The sequence below is a fragment of the Sarcophilus harrisii genome, chromosome 1 (genome assembly GCF_902635505.1).
Source record: "Sarcophilus harrisii chromosome 1, mSarHar1.11, whole genome shotgun sequence".
In the NCBI taxonomy this organism is placed as follows: Eukaryota; Metazoa; Chordata; class Mammalia; order Dasyuromorphia; family Dasyuridae; genus Sarcophilus; species Sarcophilus harrisii.
This window is the reverse complement of record NC_045426.1, coordinates 556,020,033-556,040,328: the sequence shown is the minus strand read 5'-3', so window position 1 is coordinate 556,040,328 and position 20,296 is coordinate 556,020,033. Positions and strand designations below refer to the sequence as shown.

The 20,296-nt window shown below is 35.7% G+C and overlaps 1 protein-coding gene across 2 annotated transcripts; it reads left to right on the top strand.

The window, feature by feature from the left end:
- Positions 1–1,574: 1,574 nt before the first annotated feature.
- On the top strand, positions 1,575–19,932 carry SNRNP48 (small nuclear ribonucleoprotein U11/U12 subunit 48). Of its 2 annotated transcripts, none has more exons than XM_012541656.3 (9): positions 1,575–1,813; positions 5,023–5,136; positions 5,571–5,631; positions 6,344–6,418; positions 15,524–15,712; positions 16,052–16,173; positions 17,519–17,637; positions 18,090–18,254; positions 19,659–19,932. In XM_012541656.3, exons 1-9 carry the CDS (start codon positions 1,652–1,654, stop codon positions 19,696–19,698), a joined length of 1,047 nt encoding a protein of 348 aa, XP_012397110.1. In that variant the 5' UTR covers positions 1,575–1,651; the 3' UTR covers positions 19,699–19,932. The 2 variants fall into 2 exon arrangements, with proteins under 2 accessions (XP_012397110.1, XP_031802739.1); XM_031946879.1 differs by lacking the exon at positions 1,575–1,813 and adding an exon at positions 1,891–2,231.
- The last annotated feature ends 364 nt before the right edge of the window (positions 19,933–20,296 follow it).

Sequence of the window (20,296 nt, the reverse complement as noted above, 5' to 3'; positions counted from 1 at the left end):
TCAAAAATGAAAAGGGTGAACTTACCACCACATGACAAAGAAGTTAAAGCAATAATTAGGAGCTATTTTGCCCAAATGTGTGGCAGCAAGTCTGACAATCTAACCAAAATGGATATTTACAAAAATGTAAATTGCTCAGAAGAGGAACTAATTTAAAGAGTCCCATTTTAGAAAAAGAACTTGAACAAGCCACTAATAAACTCCCTAAGAAGAAAATCTCCAGGGTCAGATGGATTCACAAGTGAATTTTACAAAATATTTAAAGAACGATTTATTCCAATACTATGTAAAGCAATTGGAAAAATAGGTAAAGAAGGAGTCCTGCTAAATTCCTATGACACAAATATGGCACTGATACCTAAACCAGAAAGAGACAAAATAGAAAAAGAAAATTACAGATCAATCTCCCTAAGGAATATTATTTTAAATAAAATATTAGCAAAGAGAACGGGTTGTTTTTTGACTTCTACATTCTCCTCATCCCTTTTTTTGTATCTTAGCACTTAGGGGCTCATCACACAGTGCTCGTTGACAAGGATTTCAGTGCGTTTTCAGTCAGTCACGTGGTGCTCGTTGACAACGATTTCAGTGCGTTTTCAGTCAGTCACGTGGTGCTCGTTGACAACGATTTCAGTGCGTTTTCAGTCAGTCACGTGGTGCTCGTTGACAACGATTTCAGTGCGTTTTCAGTCACGCGGTGCTCATTGACAACGATTTCAGTGCGTTTTCAGTCACGCGGTGCTCGTTGACAACGATTTCAGTGCGTTTTCAGTCAGTCACGCGGTGCTCGTTGACAACGATTTCAGTGCGTTTTCAGTCAGTCACGCGGTGCTCGTTTGACAACGATTTCAGTGCGTTTTCAGTCAGTCACGGGGTGCTCGTTGACAACGATTTCAGTCAGTCACGCGGTGCTCGTTTGACAACGATTTCAGTGCGTTTTCAGTCAGTCACAGTGCTCGTTGACAACGATTTCAGTGCGTTTTCAGTCAGTCACGCGGTGCTCGTTGACAACGATTTCAGTGCGTTTTCAGTCAGTCACGCGGTGCTCGTTGACAACGATTTCAGTGCGTTTTCAGTCAGTCACAGTGCTTGTTGACAATGATTTCAGTGCCTTTTCAGTCAGTCACGCGGTGCTCGTTGACAACGATTTCAGTGCGTTTTCATTAAGTAAGAGGACGGTGCGATTTGGACCGAGAGGCATTGGAACCCATGAGACTTTGGAGACGAGAGCAGTTTGGGGAAGCAGATGAGATCTTTAGAATGACTAACTGTTAGTTAGCTGCCCCATCCACACGCCCCACCGTGTTTCTGAATCTCACTGCGTACATCCCCACAGCCCGCTTAGTGGAACTTTTCAGTGAGATTGTTTTCTCTCAGTTGAGCTGAGAATTTTACTTAACTCCTGAGTTGAATAAATTAATAACCCAATTGACTCTGCGCTTGCAGTAGGGAAAGCACTATATCAAGCCGTCCCTGGGCGAGGCTAAAACACAGATTTATTTCTAGCCGGGCACTTTCCCTTAAAGAACTCCCCGCCTCTTGCTCATTGGCTCTCCCAGTCACGTGGGACGCACGGCTCTCTCCGCCCTCTCCTGCCGTCCCAGCCGTCCTTGCGCGCCCGCAGGCGGCTGACTCTTCCCCCAGCGCTGCGATGGAGGCTGCCCCGCCGCTGGATGACCGGCAGCACCTCCAGCAGGAGCTGAGCGACTTTGTGGAGACCTGCTACAAGACGCTGGAGGAAGTGACGGCTTCTCTCGGTTGGAGTCTCGCCGAGCTGGATCCCGGGGAACGAGACTGCGAGGAATTGGAGCAGGTTAAGGCGCCGGTCCGCGGGTGGGGCCTGCCGGGGGCTTCCATTGGCTTTCCGGGGGTGGGGGGTGGAGACTTCCTGTTGCATTACCTGGTCTGTCTCTCTGTAGTAAATATTTAAAATGTAAAAGCAGAGAGAACAGAGAGAGTTTGTCTTTAGTATTTCTAGTGCTTAAAGCGTTGGTGGCGCTTACTAAATCCCGGAATGAAATTAATAAGTTACGTGTCCCCCCTGTCCTTCGGTGGTGAGCGCCGCTCTTATCGCGCGACCGGAAGAGCCAATGGGGATAGGGGAGTGGGACTCGGTTGTTTCGCCCGGTGGGCCCTGGGAAATCCGGGCTTTTAGTCGGGTTTTAGTGTTTCTACTTCTCGGGAGTGACCCTCAAAGCTCGCGCTGCCCCCTTCCGTCCTGGCCTAGGGAGGTAGCCAACATTTTAAAAGAGTTTTGAAGTTTACTAAATGCGTGTTTCACGGGCGTCTTATTTTATCCTCCAAAACCCGGGGCCATCGGGCCTGTTAGTAACCTTTTTATATCTGAGGAAACGGAGGCTGAGGTTAAGTTCGCACCGCCAGTAAACGCCCAAAGGCCGGATCGGAACGCGGGGCTCAGCTTCCTTGTGATCTATTGGATCACAAGGTTGTCACTCAGTGAGTTAGTTAGATTCGTTCCTTGGCATTTGTGGCAGGAGTTATAGGGTCAAGAAAACGAAACGAGTAGGAAATGGGGAACAAGAGGAAATGTCCAAGGCCGGGCTTCTTTTTTGCCGTCTCGGTTCGATTTCTCAAGATGCAATTACTGTATAGGAACATTCACAAAAGAGCGCTAATGTCACCAGCCTGTTTGCGCAAAATCGTTTAATTTCACCTTTTGCACTGACTTGGGGGGTCTGAAAGAGACCAGCGTTTGAATTCAGAGATTCCATTCAGCCACCAAAGTGAAATTTGGTTCGCCCACCATATTATCAGCAACTCAGTGAGATCCAGCGGCTCCCTGTCAACTTCAGGAACAAGAACAAAATGCTCTGTTTGGCGTTCCCTCATACCCCGTTAGGAACAGTGGCCTCTCCGGGCCACAAACAAGACGCTCAATTTTTCAATTCTGGGTCATTTTTTTCCTCACATTCTCCCTCTTCCACTTTGACTATTCATCTCCCTGGCTGGCTTAACTGAAATCCACCTTCTCTTCCCTTAATTCCAATGCCTTTCCCCTGCTTTTCTCTTCTATTTATAGAGAATAGGAAGGGGTGTGTGGCAGCTAGATTGTACCTGGAGTCAGAGGAAAACTCATCTTCCTTAGTTTAAATCTGGCTTTAGATACTAATTGTGTGACCCTATTTGAATAAGGCACTTTATCCTTTTTGCCTCAGTTTCCTCATCAGTCAAATGAGCTGGAGAAGGAAATGAAAAACTACTTCAATATATTTACCAAAAAACTCCCAAAATGGGATCATGAAATCAAACACAACTGAATGTCAACAGATTTATCCCGTATATAACCTGCTTTGTATCTATTTCTTTGTTGATTGTAAGATATTTGAGGGGAGGAACTTGTCATTTGCCTCTTCCCAGCACTTAACATAGGAGGAATTTAAATGTTTATTGAATTGAGTTGAATTTTTTTTTTTATTTTATTTAATAGCCTTTTATTTACAGGATATATGCATGGGTAACTTTACAGCGTTAACAATTGCCAAACCTCTTGTTCGAATTTTTCACCTCTTACCTCCCCCCACCCCCTCCCCTAGATGGCAGGATGACCATTAGATGTTAAATACATTAAAATATAAATTAGATACACAATGAGTATACATGACCAAAACGTTATTTTGCTGTACAAAAAGAATCAGACTCTGAAATATTGTACAATTAGCTTGTGAAGGAAATCAAAAATGCAGGTGGGCATAAATATAGGGATTGGGAATTCAATGTAATGGTTTTTAGTCATCTCCCAGAGTTCTTTTTCTGGGCATAGCTAGTTCAGTTCATTACTGCTCCATTAGAAATGATTTGGTTGATCTCGTTGCTGAGGATGGCCTGATCCATCAGAACTGGTCATCATCTAGTATTGTTGTTGAAGTATATAATGATCTCCTGGTCCTGCTCATTTCACTCAGCATCAGTTCGTGTAAGTCTCTCCAGGCCTTTCTGAAACCATCCTGTTGGTCATTTCTTACAGAACAGTAATATTCCATAATATTCATATACCACAATTTATTCAGCCATTCTCCAACTGATGGACATCCATTCAGTTTCCAGTTTTTAGCCACTACAAAAAGGGCTGCCACAGACATTCGTGCACATACAGGTCCCTTTCCCTTCTTTATGATCTCTTTGGGATATAAGCCCAGTACTAACACTGCTGGATCAAAGGGTATGCACAGTTTGATAACTTTTTGAGCATAGTTCCAAACTACTCTCCAAAATGGTTGGATTCGTTCACAGCTCCACCAACAATGCATCAATGTCCCAGTTTTCCCACATCCCCTCCAACAGAATTGAGTTGAATGTTGACCAAGTCAGTTAACCCCTTCTGAACTTTGGTTCCTTCATCTGTGAAATGGAAATAAGACTATTTGAAATACCTATTTCTTAGCGTTGTGGAGAGGCTGCTTTATAAATTTTGTTAACATGAGTAAGTGTGAGCTATTATTTCTGGTAAAGATTTGAAGAACCTACTCTTAGTGTTTTAAAAAAAGTTCGATATTTTTGGAATTCATGATAATTGACTTGCTAGGTTTCCTTTAAATCACCTTCCTAGTCTTATTTAAAATGATTTAGATTCATTTTTTCATCTTTTTAATCAAGCTAAACATGCAGTTTTTAATACTTTATAGATCTTATACTTTACTATACTTTATACTATATAAAGGACTTTTCTCACTGTATCAGAGTGCATTTCAGCCACTTTTGACTTCTTGATGTAGAAATTTCCATTGAATCATGGTGAGTCCCAGTGACCTATTCATGTCATGTGATGCTTTATATTAATCTGAAGATAAAAGTTGATAATTTTGATAATTTGATAAATTTTATAATTTTTAAAATAAATTTGATTTATTGTTCAAGAAAAGTAGCATGGTATAGTAGACAATGCTAGAAATCAGAAAACTTCCATTCTAGTCTTGAGTTTTTGCATTAACTAACTGCATGCTCTGGGATAAGTTGCTTAACTTTCATCTCTAAATTTTATAATTATGATTATTTTCTTTGCAGATCGAAACTGTGGTATGCCCATATGATTCTAATCATCACATGCCAAAGTCATCTTTGGTGAGGCACATGGCATCTTGTAGGCTCAGGAAACTGGATTATACAAAAGAAGAAGAGGTACTTTTTTATATTTTTGTGAAGTGTGAAATTCCAAATACTTTATTTGTGAAAAAAAATGAAATTATTGTTGCAAAAATATTTAGCTATAGCTAAGATTCTATATAAAGTATTGTTGCAAAAATAAATAATAACTTTACTTTGAGACTTTAAATAAAAAGTGTGGGGTTTTTTGGTTAAGCTTTTCTTCTTTCGTCTAATGCTCAATTTGTATATTACTCTTTCAAAAATAATTTTGCAATTAGTAGCACTTTCCTTTTTTTTTTAATAGGATGATAATATTAACACTTGCCTGGTTCTCAGATTATTATAGAAAGATAATTTAATCACACCAAACTAACATTTGCATCTTTATAAAAACCTTAATGTTAAAGTTTCTGATACTCAAAAAAAATTTTTTTTAAAGTGTTTTTTTTTTTTTTTTTAATGTTTAGGCTGAAATGTATGATTCTGCTTTTTTCTATGGGAATGCAAAGATACCTGTAGTTCACCTGGGTAGGTATTAAGTCATCAGTTTGTTTTTGAAATAAAAGTCAATTTATTTTTGAAGTAAAAATTCTGTAATTTCCATTTATTCCATAATAGAACACACTCTAGTTCTAAATATACTAGCAAATAGAAAAAAAAAAATTCTTATGGGAAAATGAAATGAATGAATGATGTACCTGATTCTTTAGTCCATGGGTTAGAAAATAGGTTCATATTTATTTGTGTCAGATGCTTTCACAGATGCTTTGTATGCTTGGGAAATTATATTTATACTTCCTGAGGAAAATAGAACCATAGCACTACTTGAGGATATGATTAGGGTAACAAAAATCATTAGCTCATGTTCACAAATTTTCCTGAGACGTACAGCTACTCTTGCTGCATGTATGATGGTTCTTTAAATGGTTTTCTAAGCACTTGGTCACTGACATGATTGGTGTCACCATTCTGATTGGATAGGCTTTAGAAAGAGAATTTTTGCCTTTGACCTCTAAAATATAAGTCTTGATAAATGGTAGAAGTAGGTAATGAGGAAGACTTCTAAAATGGAACTATGCTAAAATGAGTATTTCTTTTTTTTTTTTTTTAAATTCCCGTGTGATTGTGAATTTGAATTTTTAGCATAAGGAAGCTGAACTGTATTTCATAATTTTTCAGTCTCAGCATTAAGATGATTAAGCCTTTTTGACAAATCCTTTATGCCTTTTTTTTTTTGCAGATAAAAATTTACAGTTCCAGATACTTAAACAAGCTAGGACTTCAAGTGGAAGAGATGGTGATGTTTATAGTCAAAGTAAGTGTCATACATGGGTTAATTAAGAAAACTATTGACAGATGAAATATTGTCATTAAAGCTTTTACTTGTCTCATTTTACCACGAGGGCAACAAGTTATTTTTTGTATATGTAACCAAAATTTTCTTCAGGATAAATCATGTGGAAAGAATATGAGGAGAACAGAGTATACGTTTTCAGTTTCTGAAATGATAATCTTGGTTTCTGCTTCATTTTGGATCTATGACCATCTTAGTAAAGCAGAACCTCTCCCAAATACTACCCAAAGAGTTCGTTGAACTCTTTATTTTATTTATTTATGTAAATCAAATTTCATAAACACTTTTTGAAACTTTGGAGAAGATAAAAAGTTGAGTTTTTGCTTTATTTTTGAGGTAGATGAACCACTTTCTACATGAGACTGCCTTGTAAATAGGTTCTTTTTGGCACATTATGAAGTAAGTCTTGGATGAGGTCCAGGATAAATTTGCATTGTATTGAATTTCATTTTTGGTGAATAGCAGAAGTATTCCTTTAAGACAAGAAAAGGTCAAGGCTCTCCTAGAATACCAGAGGTCATTTGGTTTGTTGCTGTCAATAATATACCTTGTATCTGGGAATGTACTAAATCAGAACAGATAGTGGTCCATTTCAAATGCCATCTTCTCCTTGAAGCCTTCCCTGATTCTGTTTCTTTTCTTCCTCCTTGTATGTCTCTATGTTCCTATCTCATTCCATTCTGCATTACACTATTGCATATTTGTATATATGTTTATGTTCCTTGCATTATAAGCTCTGTAAGGTCAGGGGCCATGTCTTAGTTATTTTTTCCCCTAGTGTCTGATTTTTCATGATCCCATTTAGGATTTTTTTTGGCAAAGATACTATAGTGGTTTGCCATTTTCTTCTCCAGCTTATTTGACAGATGAGGAAACTGAGGCAGACAGGATTATATGACTTGCTAGTAATTGTGTGATTTGAAGTCAGAAGACAAACTTTTCTGACTCCAGGTCTAGCATGTTCTCCCTTGTCCCATGTAGCTGTTCTTACATATAACGTGCCAACACCTGCAACCCTTGCTCACTAACCCCCACCGGTAGAAGGCCAAGTAAAGATGTTCAGTTCTCTAAACTGACTTATCTTGAAGTTAGTCCTATTAGATTTGATGAGATTCATAGTCCCAATTAGAGCTTGTATTCTAGTTTTTTTTCCCAAAGTGGGTGTTCCAGGTCTTTGGTACCAGATTTCACTTTCAGTGTTACAGTTGTTCTAGTCTTTCAAAGCTCTGTTCTGCCTGGTGCCTGCCTTCCTGGATGAGAAAAGCACTATTTATTATTGTCTAACTTTTAAAAGATTTGTTTTCCTTTGTACTTTAGGCCATCTTTCTTTCCCTTTCCTAAAAGTTTCTAGGCCCCTGGCCTCTTTCTATCCTCATTTTATCTGAATCATAGTCTCTATGGTGCTGTCCCTTGGTGATACTTGGCTTTTTCATCTGTGATTCTAAGCTAGCCTTTCTCTCCTTAAGACCTGTCTATCCCATATCAGTTTTATCTGATAAGCATATTCTTTGTCTCTTCTTGTTTCAACACTCATACTCCATTTTGGGCCACTAAATTTCTGTTTCCTTCAGGATGCCTCTAGCTCTCAGCTCTTTTGCAGAGCATATATAACTCCCATGAATGATCCCATAGAATGACTTTTCTGGTACAGGTTACTAGCTTTCCTCAACTCCCTTATTATCTGACGAGTCATTACTTTGATGAGTCATGGCAGTTGGCCTTCCAGAAGTTGGTCCTTATGGACATTCAATATTAATATTTGTTAAGTGGACAGCAAAAACTAGAAAAAAATTTCTTTAATTTTGACTAAGGGAAAAGATGTTCACGTAGAAGCAGACATGGGAACAAATTAGTTAACAAGTTTCTTAATTTGTTTAAAGGAAGGTATTAAAGAGATCTCTTATGGAAGTATAAGGAGCATTCCTGACCATTGGCAATGGCTACAATCATCTCATTGTTAGGGAATTGTTAGTGGGGCAATAATCTATGTTGATATCAAAATTAGCTTCTCTTGAGCTGTTAAACATTTGTCAACATTTTAATTTATTGGGTTGAAGATAAAGAAGTTTTAAAAAATTAATTTTACCTTAACTTTGAATTAGTTAACTAAAAATTAATTCTCATGTTTGATTTTTGTCATGAAAGGTTATGTACAGTTATCTTTAAGATACAGAAATATCTTTTTAAAGCATTTTTTATAACTTTTCTTATAGGATATTCATGGAGGGACTAAAGATAATTAACCGCCTCATTTTATAGATGAGGAAAATAAGGGCCAGAGAAATTAAAGCATTTGCCTGAAATCATCTAAGTAATAAGATGTAGAACTTCAAATGCAGTAGTAGTAGTACTAGGAAAAGCACCGTTAAGTAAAAGGGAGTGGCAAACGTAGAATCAAGAGAATGGAGTGATATCCCACTCTGATACTGAAGTAGCTATGTAACCATCCTCACTTCATTCAAGCTTTCTGAGTTTCAGTTTTGTCATCTGGAAAATGGGGATAATACCTGTTGAACTTGTCTCAAAGGGTTTTTTTTTTGAGGTTCAAATAATATGATATTTTAAATTACTTTGCAGACTTTAAACATGATAATTTTAGAACCTTATTTCATAACATCATGAAAGATCAGTAAAAATTAGATTTTTGGGTTTTTATGAGAAAGAATATTTTAATTATGCATAGGAAGATCTATCTTAACTTGATAGAAGCCCCTTTAATAAAGACATGTAAAGAACATAGAACATAGGAAGTACTTCAAGCTAATACTATGTAGTAGTATCAGAGAATCTTTCATAAAATTTGAGAAGTATGTAGGAGAGAAGATACACTTGTTTAATAGATGAGGAAATGAAAGCATCAAGTACTTAAATAATTTGTTTTAGGTCACATCATTAGTTAATGGCTGAGCTGATCCCTAATTAATAGGACCAAGTTTTTCTTACTCTCAGCCTGCAATCTATATCTAGGGCTTTGTTCTTTGAAAAAGCAAGCTGCCTTGGAGAAATTAATGAAGCATGATTCTTCACCTCTAGGTGTTGCTCTAACCCAACTGAAATAATTCAGTCATAGTTAACTTAAAATTCATGGAATTCTGGTAACCATCTACACAAATTTATAGACATACACTGTAAATATATATTGGTACTATTCATGTTTCACATTATTTATTAGACATTAAGGCTTTAAACAAAGCATTCTGTGTAAAAGTATATATAAGTAACAGAAGATAGTAAAATTAATTTTATGTCTTAGTTTTTCTACTTATGCTATGAGAAGGTTAGAAGAAAATTTTGAGCTTCCCCTAGATCTATAAGTCTATATTTCTAACAGCATTATTATACTTGACACATATAATAATAATCATATTCTCACCGTACAGTCATATGAAGTTTTATAGTATTTCTAAATGGTTTTATTCACATTTTCATTTGGCCCTCACAACCCTTTGAAAAGGACAAGTTTAGTTTTATCCCCATATTATAAATGATAAACTGCTGAAACCAAATATTAAAGGTTGAAATTAGTACAATGTATAATATAATGGAAAGAATTTTCCTTTAGAGTCAGTGGGTTTGCATTTAAGTCTTACCAATTGCTATTTCTGTGACTTTGTATATGTTGCTTAGGGCTTCTCTTCCTCATCTGGAAAATAGGGAGGGTTGGATTAGATGATCTCCAAAGTTCCTTTTAGTACCAAATATTTGTCTTCTGATCCTTATCTATTTCTAATATATCATACTGTGTTTTAATTGTTAAACTTTATAGGATAGTTAAATGTGCCATAATTTGTAAAAGAAGCTTCAGCATTGAATGCCAACTGTAAGTTAGTAAAGGAAATTGGAGAGGAGGCAGAAGCCACCTATATAGAAAATTTAGGTGTAATATTCTATATACTGTGATGTTTCAATGCAAACATTATTAATCTATGTTAGGTCTTTTGGTAGCAGCATTTCATATTGTTTGTTTTTCAGAAATGTGATGTATTTATATATAATACATTCTTTTGAATTAAATGCGGTTTACGGTTAATAATTTTTCCCCCTTCTTCTCTTTCAGTATTTGGGGTGAGTATAAGGAGGAATTAGGAACATCATTGTACTCCCTATTAAAAGATTTGCAGTATCCTTTTTGCAGATATCCTTTCAAAAGTGTCAAATGTTACTAAACTTTATTTTGATGGACTGCAGAAATTGTTTATTTAACTTGATTTTCTTTTGTTTAATTCAGAGGAAAAGAAATATTAATATTCTTTCTCCCACCCTGCTTTAGTAATTTGATATGAAAGAAATTAAAGGGAAGTGTGTTGTCCCTCCCTTCCCCTCTTCCCAGCCACACTGAAGAGTAAAATTGTGTTTCTGTTTTTAAGAATAGTGAAAATATGGACAAAACTGATTGTAGAGTTACATTTTTCTAATATTTGTGTGATTTTCCCCAAATTTTCATTGCCTTTACCCTAAGTGTTAGGTATTAGACATAGTTGACTCATTTAAAAATTTTATATATGTTATAGAAATGATACTTTAATAGTGCTTAGACAAAAGCATTTTTTTTTTTTGTGACTACTAGTAGTATACTATAGTTTATTGACTTAAAATAGAGAACACCTACTAAATCAAATCCTTTAATAGTAGAAATGGTTAGGGTACTAGTGCAAAGGCCAAATTAAGGAATTATTTTTCAAATAACTGTTTTTAATTTGTCTATAGACTTGTGAACAATCATCTGTCATTCTAGGTTGATTAGTTCTTCAGATATTTTTTTGTGTGAGGTGACTTGCCCAGGATCACATAACTAGGAAGTGTTAAGTGTCTGAGACTAGATTGAACTTAGCTCCTCCCGACTTCAGGGCTGGTGCTCTATTCACTAAGCCATCTAGCTGCCCCGGAATATTCTTTTTAAGAGTTCTTTTCACTTGTACTTCTTGTCTAGGATATCACTGGAATTGCTTCTTACCTAAAAAAGATAAGAAGAACCAGTGACTTGGCATTATATTGTAAATTAGGACATTAAGATAAAATCAACTTGAGTTATTCCTTTGGGTTAACCCAGCAATTATTAAAATAATTCTTTAGGAACACTTGGTCTATATTGTATCATAACCAATGCAGTTTGGAAACTTATTTGTATTTGTAAATGAAGTACAGAAAGAATGTAACTATTACTTTTTCTATAATCATATAATTATCTTGAGAGACTCGAATTCCCAAATACTTCTGTTCACTTGTTAATTTGTCACTGCAAGGTACTGTGCTTATTCATTTTTTTTCCATTAATGAATTGGTTTGGAAAGTTGCTAGTGTTGTTAGCTGGTTTTAAATTAATTTGGTATTGACTTTTTTGAGGATGCCACATGGTAACTAATATAAGAAGAATTTGATATAACTTTTGTTGGTTTATTTTTGGCCTAAAAAATTCTGGAATCTCTAAAAGTAAGCTGAATAATTGTATACAGAAAATTATGTATTTCATGTAGTTCTATGCTGAGTTACATATCAAAGATTCTGAATACTCCTTTAGTAACTCTTACCTGACCAAGGGTCCCATCTTTATTGTTTACCAATAGTCTGTACTTCAGTATCTCTAGTGAGGAGGAACTTACTGCCTTCTAAAGAGGCCTGTTTCATTTTTAAACAATAATAATTGTTAGAAAATTTTTATTTATATCAGGCCTAAACAAATGTTTCTGCGATGTTTACCCATTGTGCTTCGTTTTGCCCTCTGAGAGTAGCACAGTAAGTCCTATGGCCCTTCAAATGCCCTTCAAATACATGAATACAGTTATCACATTTTTCCTAAATGTCTTCTTTTAGCTAAACACCCCCAGTTTATTTAATTGATCCTCCAGTGGCATGTTCTCTTAATTCTCTCATCACCCTGGTTATTCTTCTTGATATTCTTTCTTTCCTAAAATTTGGTTCACAGAATTGAACATCAGAGCAGAGTATAGCAGAATAATTATCTTCCCTTGTTCTGCAAGTGTCTGTCTCAGTATTGCAGCCTAAGCTGCTATTCACTTTTTTAGTTGCCATGTTACATTGTTGACTCATTGAGTTTGCTGTTCACTAACACACGATTTTTTTTCCACAGGAAATGTTGTTTAGCCATATCCTCCCATCCATTATTTGTAAAGTTGATTTTTTAAAAATCCCAGTGTAGAATTTTGTGTTCAGAACTAAAATATCTGAATGAGCAATTAAATTAGTGGCTTTATTTCTGTGTGCAAGAATAAGTAACAAAGTACATTAGAAATTCTAACATAAGGTGTCATCTGTATCTCTGCCAGAGGCTTGATGGGATGAAACTGATGGCTAGAATGTAACTCTGGAAGGGTATTCTCTATTCATAAGAAGTAAGATATGCAAATGGAGTTAGGAGATGTTTTTTGCTGGTAGGTTGAGTGGGAGAAGGAAGAGGTAGCATGAATTAATAAAAAAGTAATAGTTAGCACTTATATAGCACTTTAAGTAGATTGTAAAGAAGTACTCATGAGTAAATCTAAGAATGAGAGAAGGAAAACTTGGTGAAGAACATGTAAGTGAAGATCAATAGAGCTAGAAGTGATACTGTTAGGATATTATATGAATATATATTATATTATATTCATGAAGAAAATCACAAACCATAAATGACCATGCTTCAGGTTTATAATCTACGTGATTATAAACCTGAAGCATGGTCATTTGTGATATAGTAGTAGCAGGGGACTTTAATTATACATGCATCTACTAGAGTTCTGTTAATGCACAAAGCAGAGCAACTAATGGTTTTTCACTTTGCTTTAAGGGTAATTAAATTCTTAAAAGGTGAAAAATCCAACAAAGGGAAGTGCTGTTTTGGATCTGATTGTTAACAACAAAGAAGCTTTGCTAAAATTAATCTGTTTTTAGTGCTACTAGTCTAGTTACCTTGTTAAGAGAGTACATAAAATTAGTCTAATCTGACTGGATTTTATCTCATGGTAGATATTTAGTCATTGCTGTTTCTCTTAGTGCTCACTATATACCATCCTATGATAATGTGTTTCAGAATTTTGCCAGGAATAGAAGTAAGGCTTAATGACTTACAGAATACAGATTCTTACCTCTTCCCTTTTTGAAAACTGGGACATTTTCACTAATCTAAATCCTGCCACATCTCTTACTATTCATGATGAGTATATGTCTTCCATATGCTAGGCACAGGGTTAAGTGCTGAGAATAGAAAGAAAAACAACATAAGAGCTCCTAACACTCAGGGAACTTCCATTCCATCAGAGGAGACATGTATATGTAAGTCTTTATCAAACGGATATAAAATTAATACCACACAATCAGGGAGGGGGGGGAGGAAAGGATTTATATAAAGGGTGATGATTGAACTGAATGTTTAAGGAAGTGAGGGATTCTTTGAAACTTAAGTGAAAGGGACCTGCATTCTCTGCATATAAGGTATGACCAATGCGAAACAGCAGGTAGAGTGATGTGTGAGAAAGAGTGAATAGCCAGTTTGGTTATTCCCTGAAGAAGAACAGTGATCTATAATGGGGTCAGTAAGGAATCACTTTGGCAGTTGGGGAAGCCAGATTGGAGAAAGGGTGGACTTGAGACAGAGATCTGTCAGAAGACTTGCACTTTTCCAATGAGAGAAATGATGAGGGCCTGAACTAAGGTGGCAGATGTATTAAAAAGTAGACACAATTGAGAGAGATTATGGAAGTAGAAAGGATAAGATATGTCAATTGATGGGTCTGTGGGGTGAGGGAGAAAGAGGCATTGAGGCTGATGAGATTGGAAATCTTGGAGACTAGAAGAAAGGTGGTGCTTTCTATTAATATAAAGTAATTTAGAAGAGAAGGATGCGTTTTAGGGGAAGTTTTCTTTTGGGTATGTTGACTTTGAGATGTCTGTTAGATATCCAGTTTGAGATGTTTAACAGGTAGGCACACTATTAGCTGTATATATAGACCTGTGAGTCTTCTGCATAGAGTCTGCTGTGGTCACTGTATGAGAAATGTACTGAGGACAGAACCTTGGGGACCATTCCCAAGTACAGATTGTAATATGGTTAATAAATCAGCAGAGGGGTTCGCCCAGTATATCTTCCCATTCTTTGAGTGCTCTAGATGGTACTTCGACAAGAAATAGTGGTTCATTGACAATTGCTCACTTATCTTAGGTTTCTACTTCCTGGTTCCATTTTTGTTTCTATTCCAAAGAAAACAAAATCAGAAATGAAATGAGTTGATTAGTTCAGTCCTCTTTTCATTGTCTGTCATTCTGTCCTTCCTTTCCCCCTCCTCCTACAGCAGTTACAGCCCTTTTACAATCCTAATACTTACCCCATCATAGGTGGAAAAGGAAACATTTTGTCTTTAGTATTAATTGCCATGAATATCTCATTCTTGACTTTAGTTCTCCTGACTGAATTCTTATGAGACTGCTATGCTAGCCTATTCTTTGTTATAAGCCTTTGGTTTCATCTTCTATTCATGATTTAAAAATCCGAGTTGTTTGGTGAGTTTCCTATGGATCTACATCAATCTCTGTAATGCAGTTTCTATTTTTCTCCCCCTCATTTGAATAATTTATCTTTGTAGAACTGAAGAGACTAATGTAGTTGCACAGGGATAGCTATCTCAGAATATACTCAGAATATACCATTCTCTTCCCAAATCACAAAGCTCCTTAAGTTCTAGTTTGTCTAGTTTGTATGATTGATATGTTTTATTTTGACAAAGCAGACATTTTCCAACATGACTCATTTTGAAACTGCATAGTAGCAATGTCAAAAGTATCACCCTGAGGAATTTTCCTAAGTTATTGATGAGCCTTTTGCTATAGTTACTAAGTCTGTCACTGTAGAAGTCTTCGCTACTATTGTGAATAAGCAAACCCTTTATTATGGATATAGAACATTTAAGACAATTGACAATATATACATGCATTTACATGTATTAAATATTCAGGAGTTGCTCAATGATGAGTATTATTTGTCCTGGTGTTCTGACTTTAGTAATATTATGTATTAATGTCGGTTTATTCTATATTGTTTCATGTATTTTTCTTGTCACTGTGTTTCTACTCTAGGAATTTATTCTTCTGTGCCTATTGAAGTGCCTCAGAATCACAAGCGTTTCATCTGTGATTTGACCCAAGCTGATCGTCAGGCTATCTTTGATTATGTTCTTGAAGAGACAAAGAAACAGCGATCCAGATCACAGATCACTGAAAATGACAGTGACCTTTTTGTAGATCTGGCTGCTAAAGTCAATCAAGGTTTGAGATATATACTGTAGTTTAAATATTTGTTATTTGATATAGTATTAAGATTATAGTCATTTAAAAATTCCTTTAAAAAAGTGAATTACGTCTTCCTAATCAGTGAAATTCCATGTATGTGTTTACATGGGACTTTTGAATAGGCTTGAATCCCTCTTTTTATTAATGTAAGAACTCTATTTCTACTTTCATTGCTATTTGGCCTGTTTATGTAAGGCGGAATCTTTCACTTTTTTAATGGGTGCACCACAGTTGAAATGTTATTTGGTTTACTATGAATGCTGAGTTTTTAAGAAAACAATTTTTGAGGATATGCTCATTGTGTTTTATTTTTAGATGATAGTCAGAAGGGTCCAAAATCTCATCTTGAAATTCTGGCAGAAATGAGAGATTATAAAAGACGACGTCAGTCCTATAGAGCAAAGAATGTTCATATTACCAAAAAGTCCTATACTGAGGTAAGTGATGACCAGAAAATGATTTGTTTGTTTTGAATTCCTATTTTTTAAATCTCCATGGAACCCCAAGATGCTGCAGGGATATTTTGGAATGTGAAAAGTATAGCAGGGGTAGACACTTAATAGCATGTAGTATTTTTTTACTCAAAAAATTCATTCTTTGATAAGGAATGGGTTTTCAGAATGTGTAAAACAGTACAGAGGGACTTTATAGCCTTAAATAGTTCTTAGTAGATGATCATAAGTGCCTTTATGAACTTAGCTGATGTGTAGGTTAAGAACTCTTAGTATTTTATTACTTAGAGAAAAATTAGAGTATGAAAATAGTTTCATACTGTTCTGTATTTTAATGGCAGCATAAAGTCTTTGGTTTATATAAAGTAAAATACAGTATAAAATTGACTCTGATTTTGACTTATCTCTTTTGCCCTTAACATATTTCACTTTGGAAAACTTATAATGAGTGTCTTTCCTTCCCTATTTGATTATAGTCTCCATAAGGACAGGGACTGTGCTATTTTTATGTTTTTTGTATCTCTCATGCCTTGTATCTAGTAGATGCTTAATAAATAATATTTTTAATTCATGTGTTATTTATTGTAGCTTTAGTCCATACCAAACAATCATATATCCTTTCTTATTTAATGTATTTTTTCAATAACTATTATAATCCCTTTGAGGTCGGGTAGCATTTAAAAATTTCATATGTATTTCCCATTATATTTAACAGAATACTGGTTACACAAAAATATTACTTTTTTCCCATCAAGCAGTTAATTGTTTCATTTTACTGTTTACTTCTAATGATTCACCATTTCTCTCTCAACTGGTTTTTAATCTTCATCCTTGTTCTCTTAACTCTTGCAGTTGTATATATATTATCTAATCTTTTTTTCTCTAATATGCTAGCTTTCTTTGATTCTAGGAATATGACCTTGCTGTCTAGCCTATGTGAGACATTTCCAGTTCTGAATTTATTTTCCCCATTTTTTCTTCCCTTTCCTAACCTTCTTTTCTTAACTTTGAAGAGCCTTCTTAGCTTCTCTAAAATTTTACTTAGTTACACAAAAGGGAGAAGAATGCACTCTATAGAAATTGTCTCTATTTGTAAACAGTTTCAGAATCACTGTGGACACTAGTTAAAGGAGGTTGAGAGAGAAAAATGGGGTATGAAAGAAACATAAATGGTCCCTGTTCTCAAAGAATTTCCAGTTTACTTAGGAAGTCAGAATAAAAACATCTGAAATGACTGAATGGTTCCATATTTTACATATCAGATATAAATCCCTTTGTCTACCTCCTCTCATTTGCAATGAATACTCTCCCATATTCTTCCTCTACCCAGGTGATTAGAGATGTGATCAGTGTGCACATGGCAGAGCTCAGCAGTCATTGGCAGGAGGAAGTGGAACAAGCAGAGGATGATGCTGAAAATGCTTCTAACTCAGCAAAATCTTCAGGAAGGTATGTGCAACACTTTTTTGGGACTGTCAAAAAGTTCTTTTCTGAGCTTGTTCTCTTTAAATTCATAAAGTCTGCCATAATTCCAGAATTTTCAGAACTATTTAAAACAATTTATTTATTTATTTATTTTTTTTTAAATACTTTTTGGTTTTATTCAAGATGAGATCTTTTTCCTGGGCTGCTACTATATAATAATCCTGTTAGTTGTGCCATAGGATTGTCTTGTAAATGCAATTACCTTATAATCGATTTCTTTCCATTCTAACCTCTCAGAAGAGGGGTGAAAGAAATCACTTGTTTGATTTTGAATTCCACTGTGGAGAAAATTGTATTACTTTGAGATTTCATTGTTTAAAATATTGTACCATGGGTGTGGCATAGCTTTCTTTTGCACAAAGAAGAGAAAAGGAAAGATGCCTACTTAGGATTCACTGGCTAATATTGCTTTCCAGAAAGGAGGAAAGAAGGTCAGCTTCGGTAGATTCACGACAGTCTGGGGAAAGCCATAAAGATGCCGACCACTCAAGACACAGAAGAGATAGAAGTCGGAGCCCACGGAAACGAAAAAGAAGTAAGGAGAAGGAGAGAGAGAGGGACTTACGGAGAAAGAGAGAGAGGTAAGTTTAAGCACCTTATTATAAACTATCATCGAGGTCAGCCCTACCTTATCTGTTAGTGGAGTGCTTACCTGCTGCCCCGCTGGCAGCTGGTGGTGCAGTTCTAGGCCTGCAGACAGGGACACCCGAGTTCACGTCCACCCTCACACTTACTAACTCTGTGACTCTAGGCAGATTTCTGCTTCAGTTTTCTCAGCTGTAAAATGAGAATAATGTCACTTAGTTCTCAGGGTGGTTATGAAGTTTGTGAGATAATATTTATACAGCACTTGGCTTGACACATAGTAGGCCCTTAATAAATACTTATTTTCTTCCCTACTACTGTGTTGTTATTGTTGTTCAGTCATTTTCAGTTGTTTCTGACTCTTCCCCAGCTCATTTTACAGATGAAAAATGGAGGCAAACAGGTTAAGTGACTTGCCCAAGATCACATGGCTAGTAAATGTCTGAGGCCAGATTTGAAATCAGTTCTCCCAACTCCAGGCCAGCTGTTCTAGCTGCCATCTAGCTGCCTGCTAGTACTTGTCAGCTAAGGATAGCTGAGGCACAGGCCTTGATGTCAAGGGGCTTAGAGTCTAACGTGGTGGAGAGGTAAATACCTACAATTGTTATAAAGGGCTGACAACTGAAGGGGAAAGGATGTTCTGAACATATGGTGGAGGTCAAGGTGATGGCATTGGCCATCAAAGGGATGATGTGTGAGGAGGGCAATCAGAGAGCATGTCAGTTTTTGAGTCTGACATGGCAGTGATATTAAAAGAAATGGGGGAAGAGGGCAGCTAGGTAGCACAGTGGATAGAGCACTGGCACTGGAGTCATGAGGACCTGAATTCAAATGTGGTCTCAGACACTTGGCACACACCAGTTGTGTGACCCTGGGCAAGTCACTTAACTCCTAATGCCTTGGGCTCCCCCCCCAAAAAAAAAAAATAAAAGAAAGAAATAGATATGTTAGATCATTTCTTGGTTTCTTGTTTATTGTTTTTGGTTTTTATTAGCGTGAGCTACACTTTGGTGGGCCAGGAAAAAGATCTAAATCCTCAGATTCATTAATTTTATTCTATGATCATGATCCATGCCATGGATTTCAAGTTTCTTTATTATGTGCTATGACCGCTGATTAATTCCATTCAAAGAATACCACATTATTTGTAGGCTCAGGTTTAATCCTTAATTCACAGAAATGAATGTTTACTTTGTGATCCTTTTTGGTTAATAAATGGAAATATATTGCCTTTCTCTGGTCTGCTTTTGATGATTGCTTATTCTTGGATTTTTACTAATTGTGTCTTATACCTAAATTTGTAGTTTGAATGTTAAGTGATCTATCTGTTCTTAATTATTAAATTTTTTGAAACTGTCATTAAAATATTTAATAGCTTATAATATCTTTTTTTATTTCAGGGATGAAGAAAGGCATCATGGCCATAAAAGAAGAAAATAGCAGAGTAAAAGTCAGGAAGATAAATAGAAATATTTATGCATATGTGTTTATTAATGATGTTTATATAATAAGAACTAATGATGATACTTCAACTCTCTCAGCTACTTGAGGGACCAAGGAATATAATGTACTTATTTTTGTTATAATTGCATTTTGTTGGGATTGTGTGTAATTAAAATGTCTGTGTAATTCTCAAATTATTATTTTTATCAATAAACATTCATTAATATCAGACTTTGTTGGTTGCTAAAAACCTTAATTATATACTTTAATTTCCTCATTGTGATGAGATTGCCAATTTCTCATTACTGACTTTGTTGGAGAATTTTTTTCTTCTTGATCACTTAGAACATTTATCATAAAATGCTTAACGTGATCTAAATAAGAAAGCATTTGTTAGAACAAAAGTCTTAAGCCAAGAAATTTGAGACTTGACAAGAGTCAAAGAACAAAATTTTCTCGAGATTTCATTATTTCTTTGAGCTTTTGACAATTCAGGTGAAAAATTGGCACAAATGTCAAATATTTAGAATTTTTTTGTTTTTGTTTTTGTTAAATGTTAAATACAATGTATGTATACATATCCATACAGTTATTT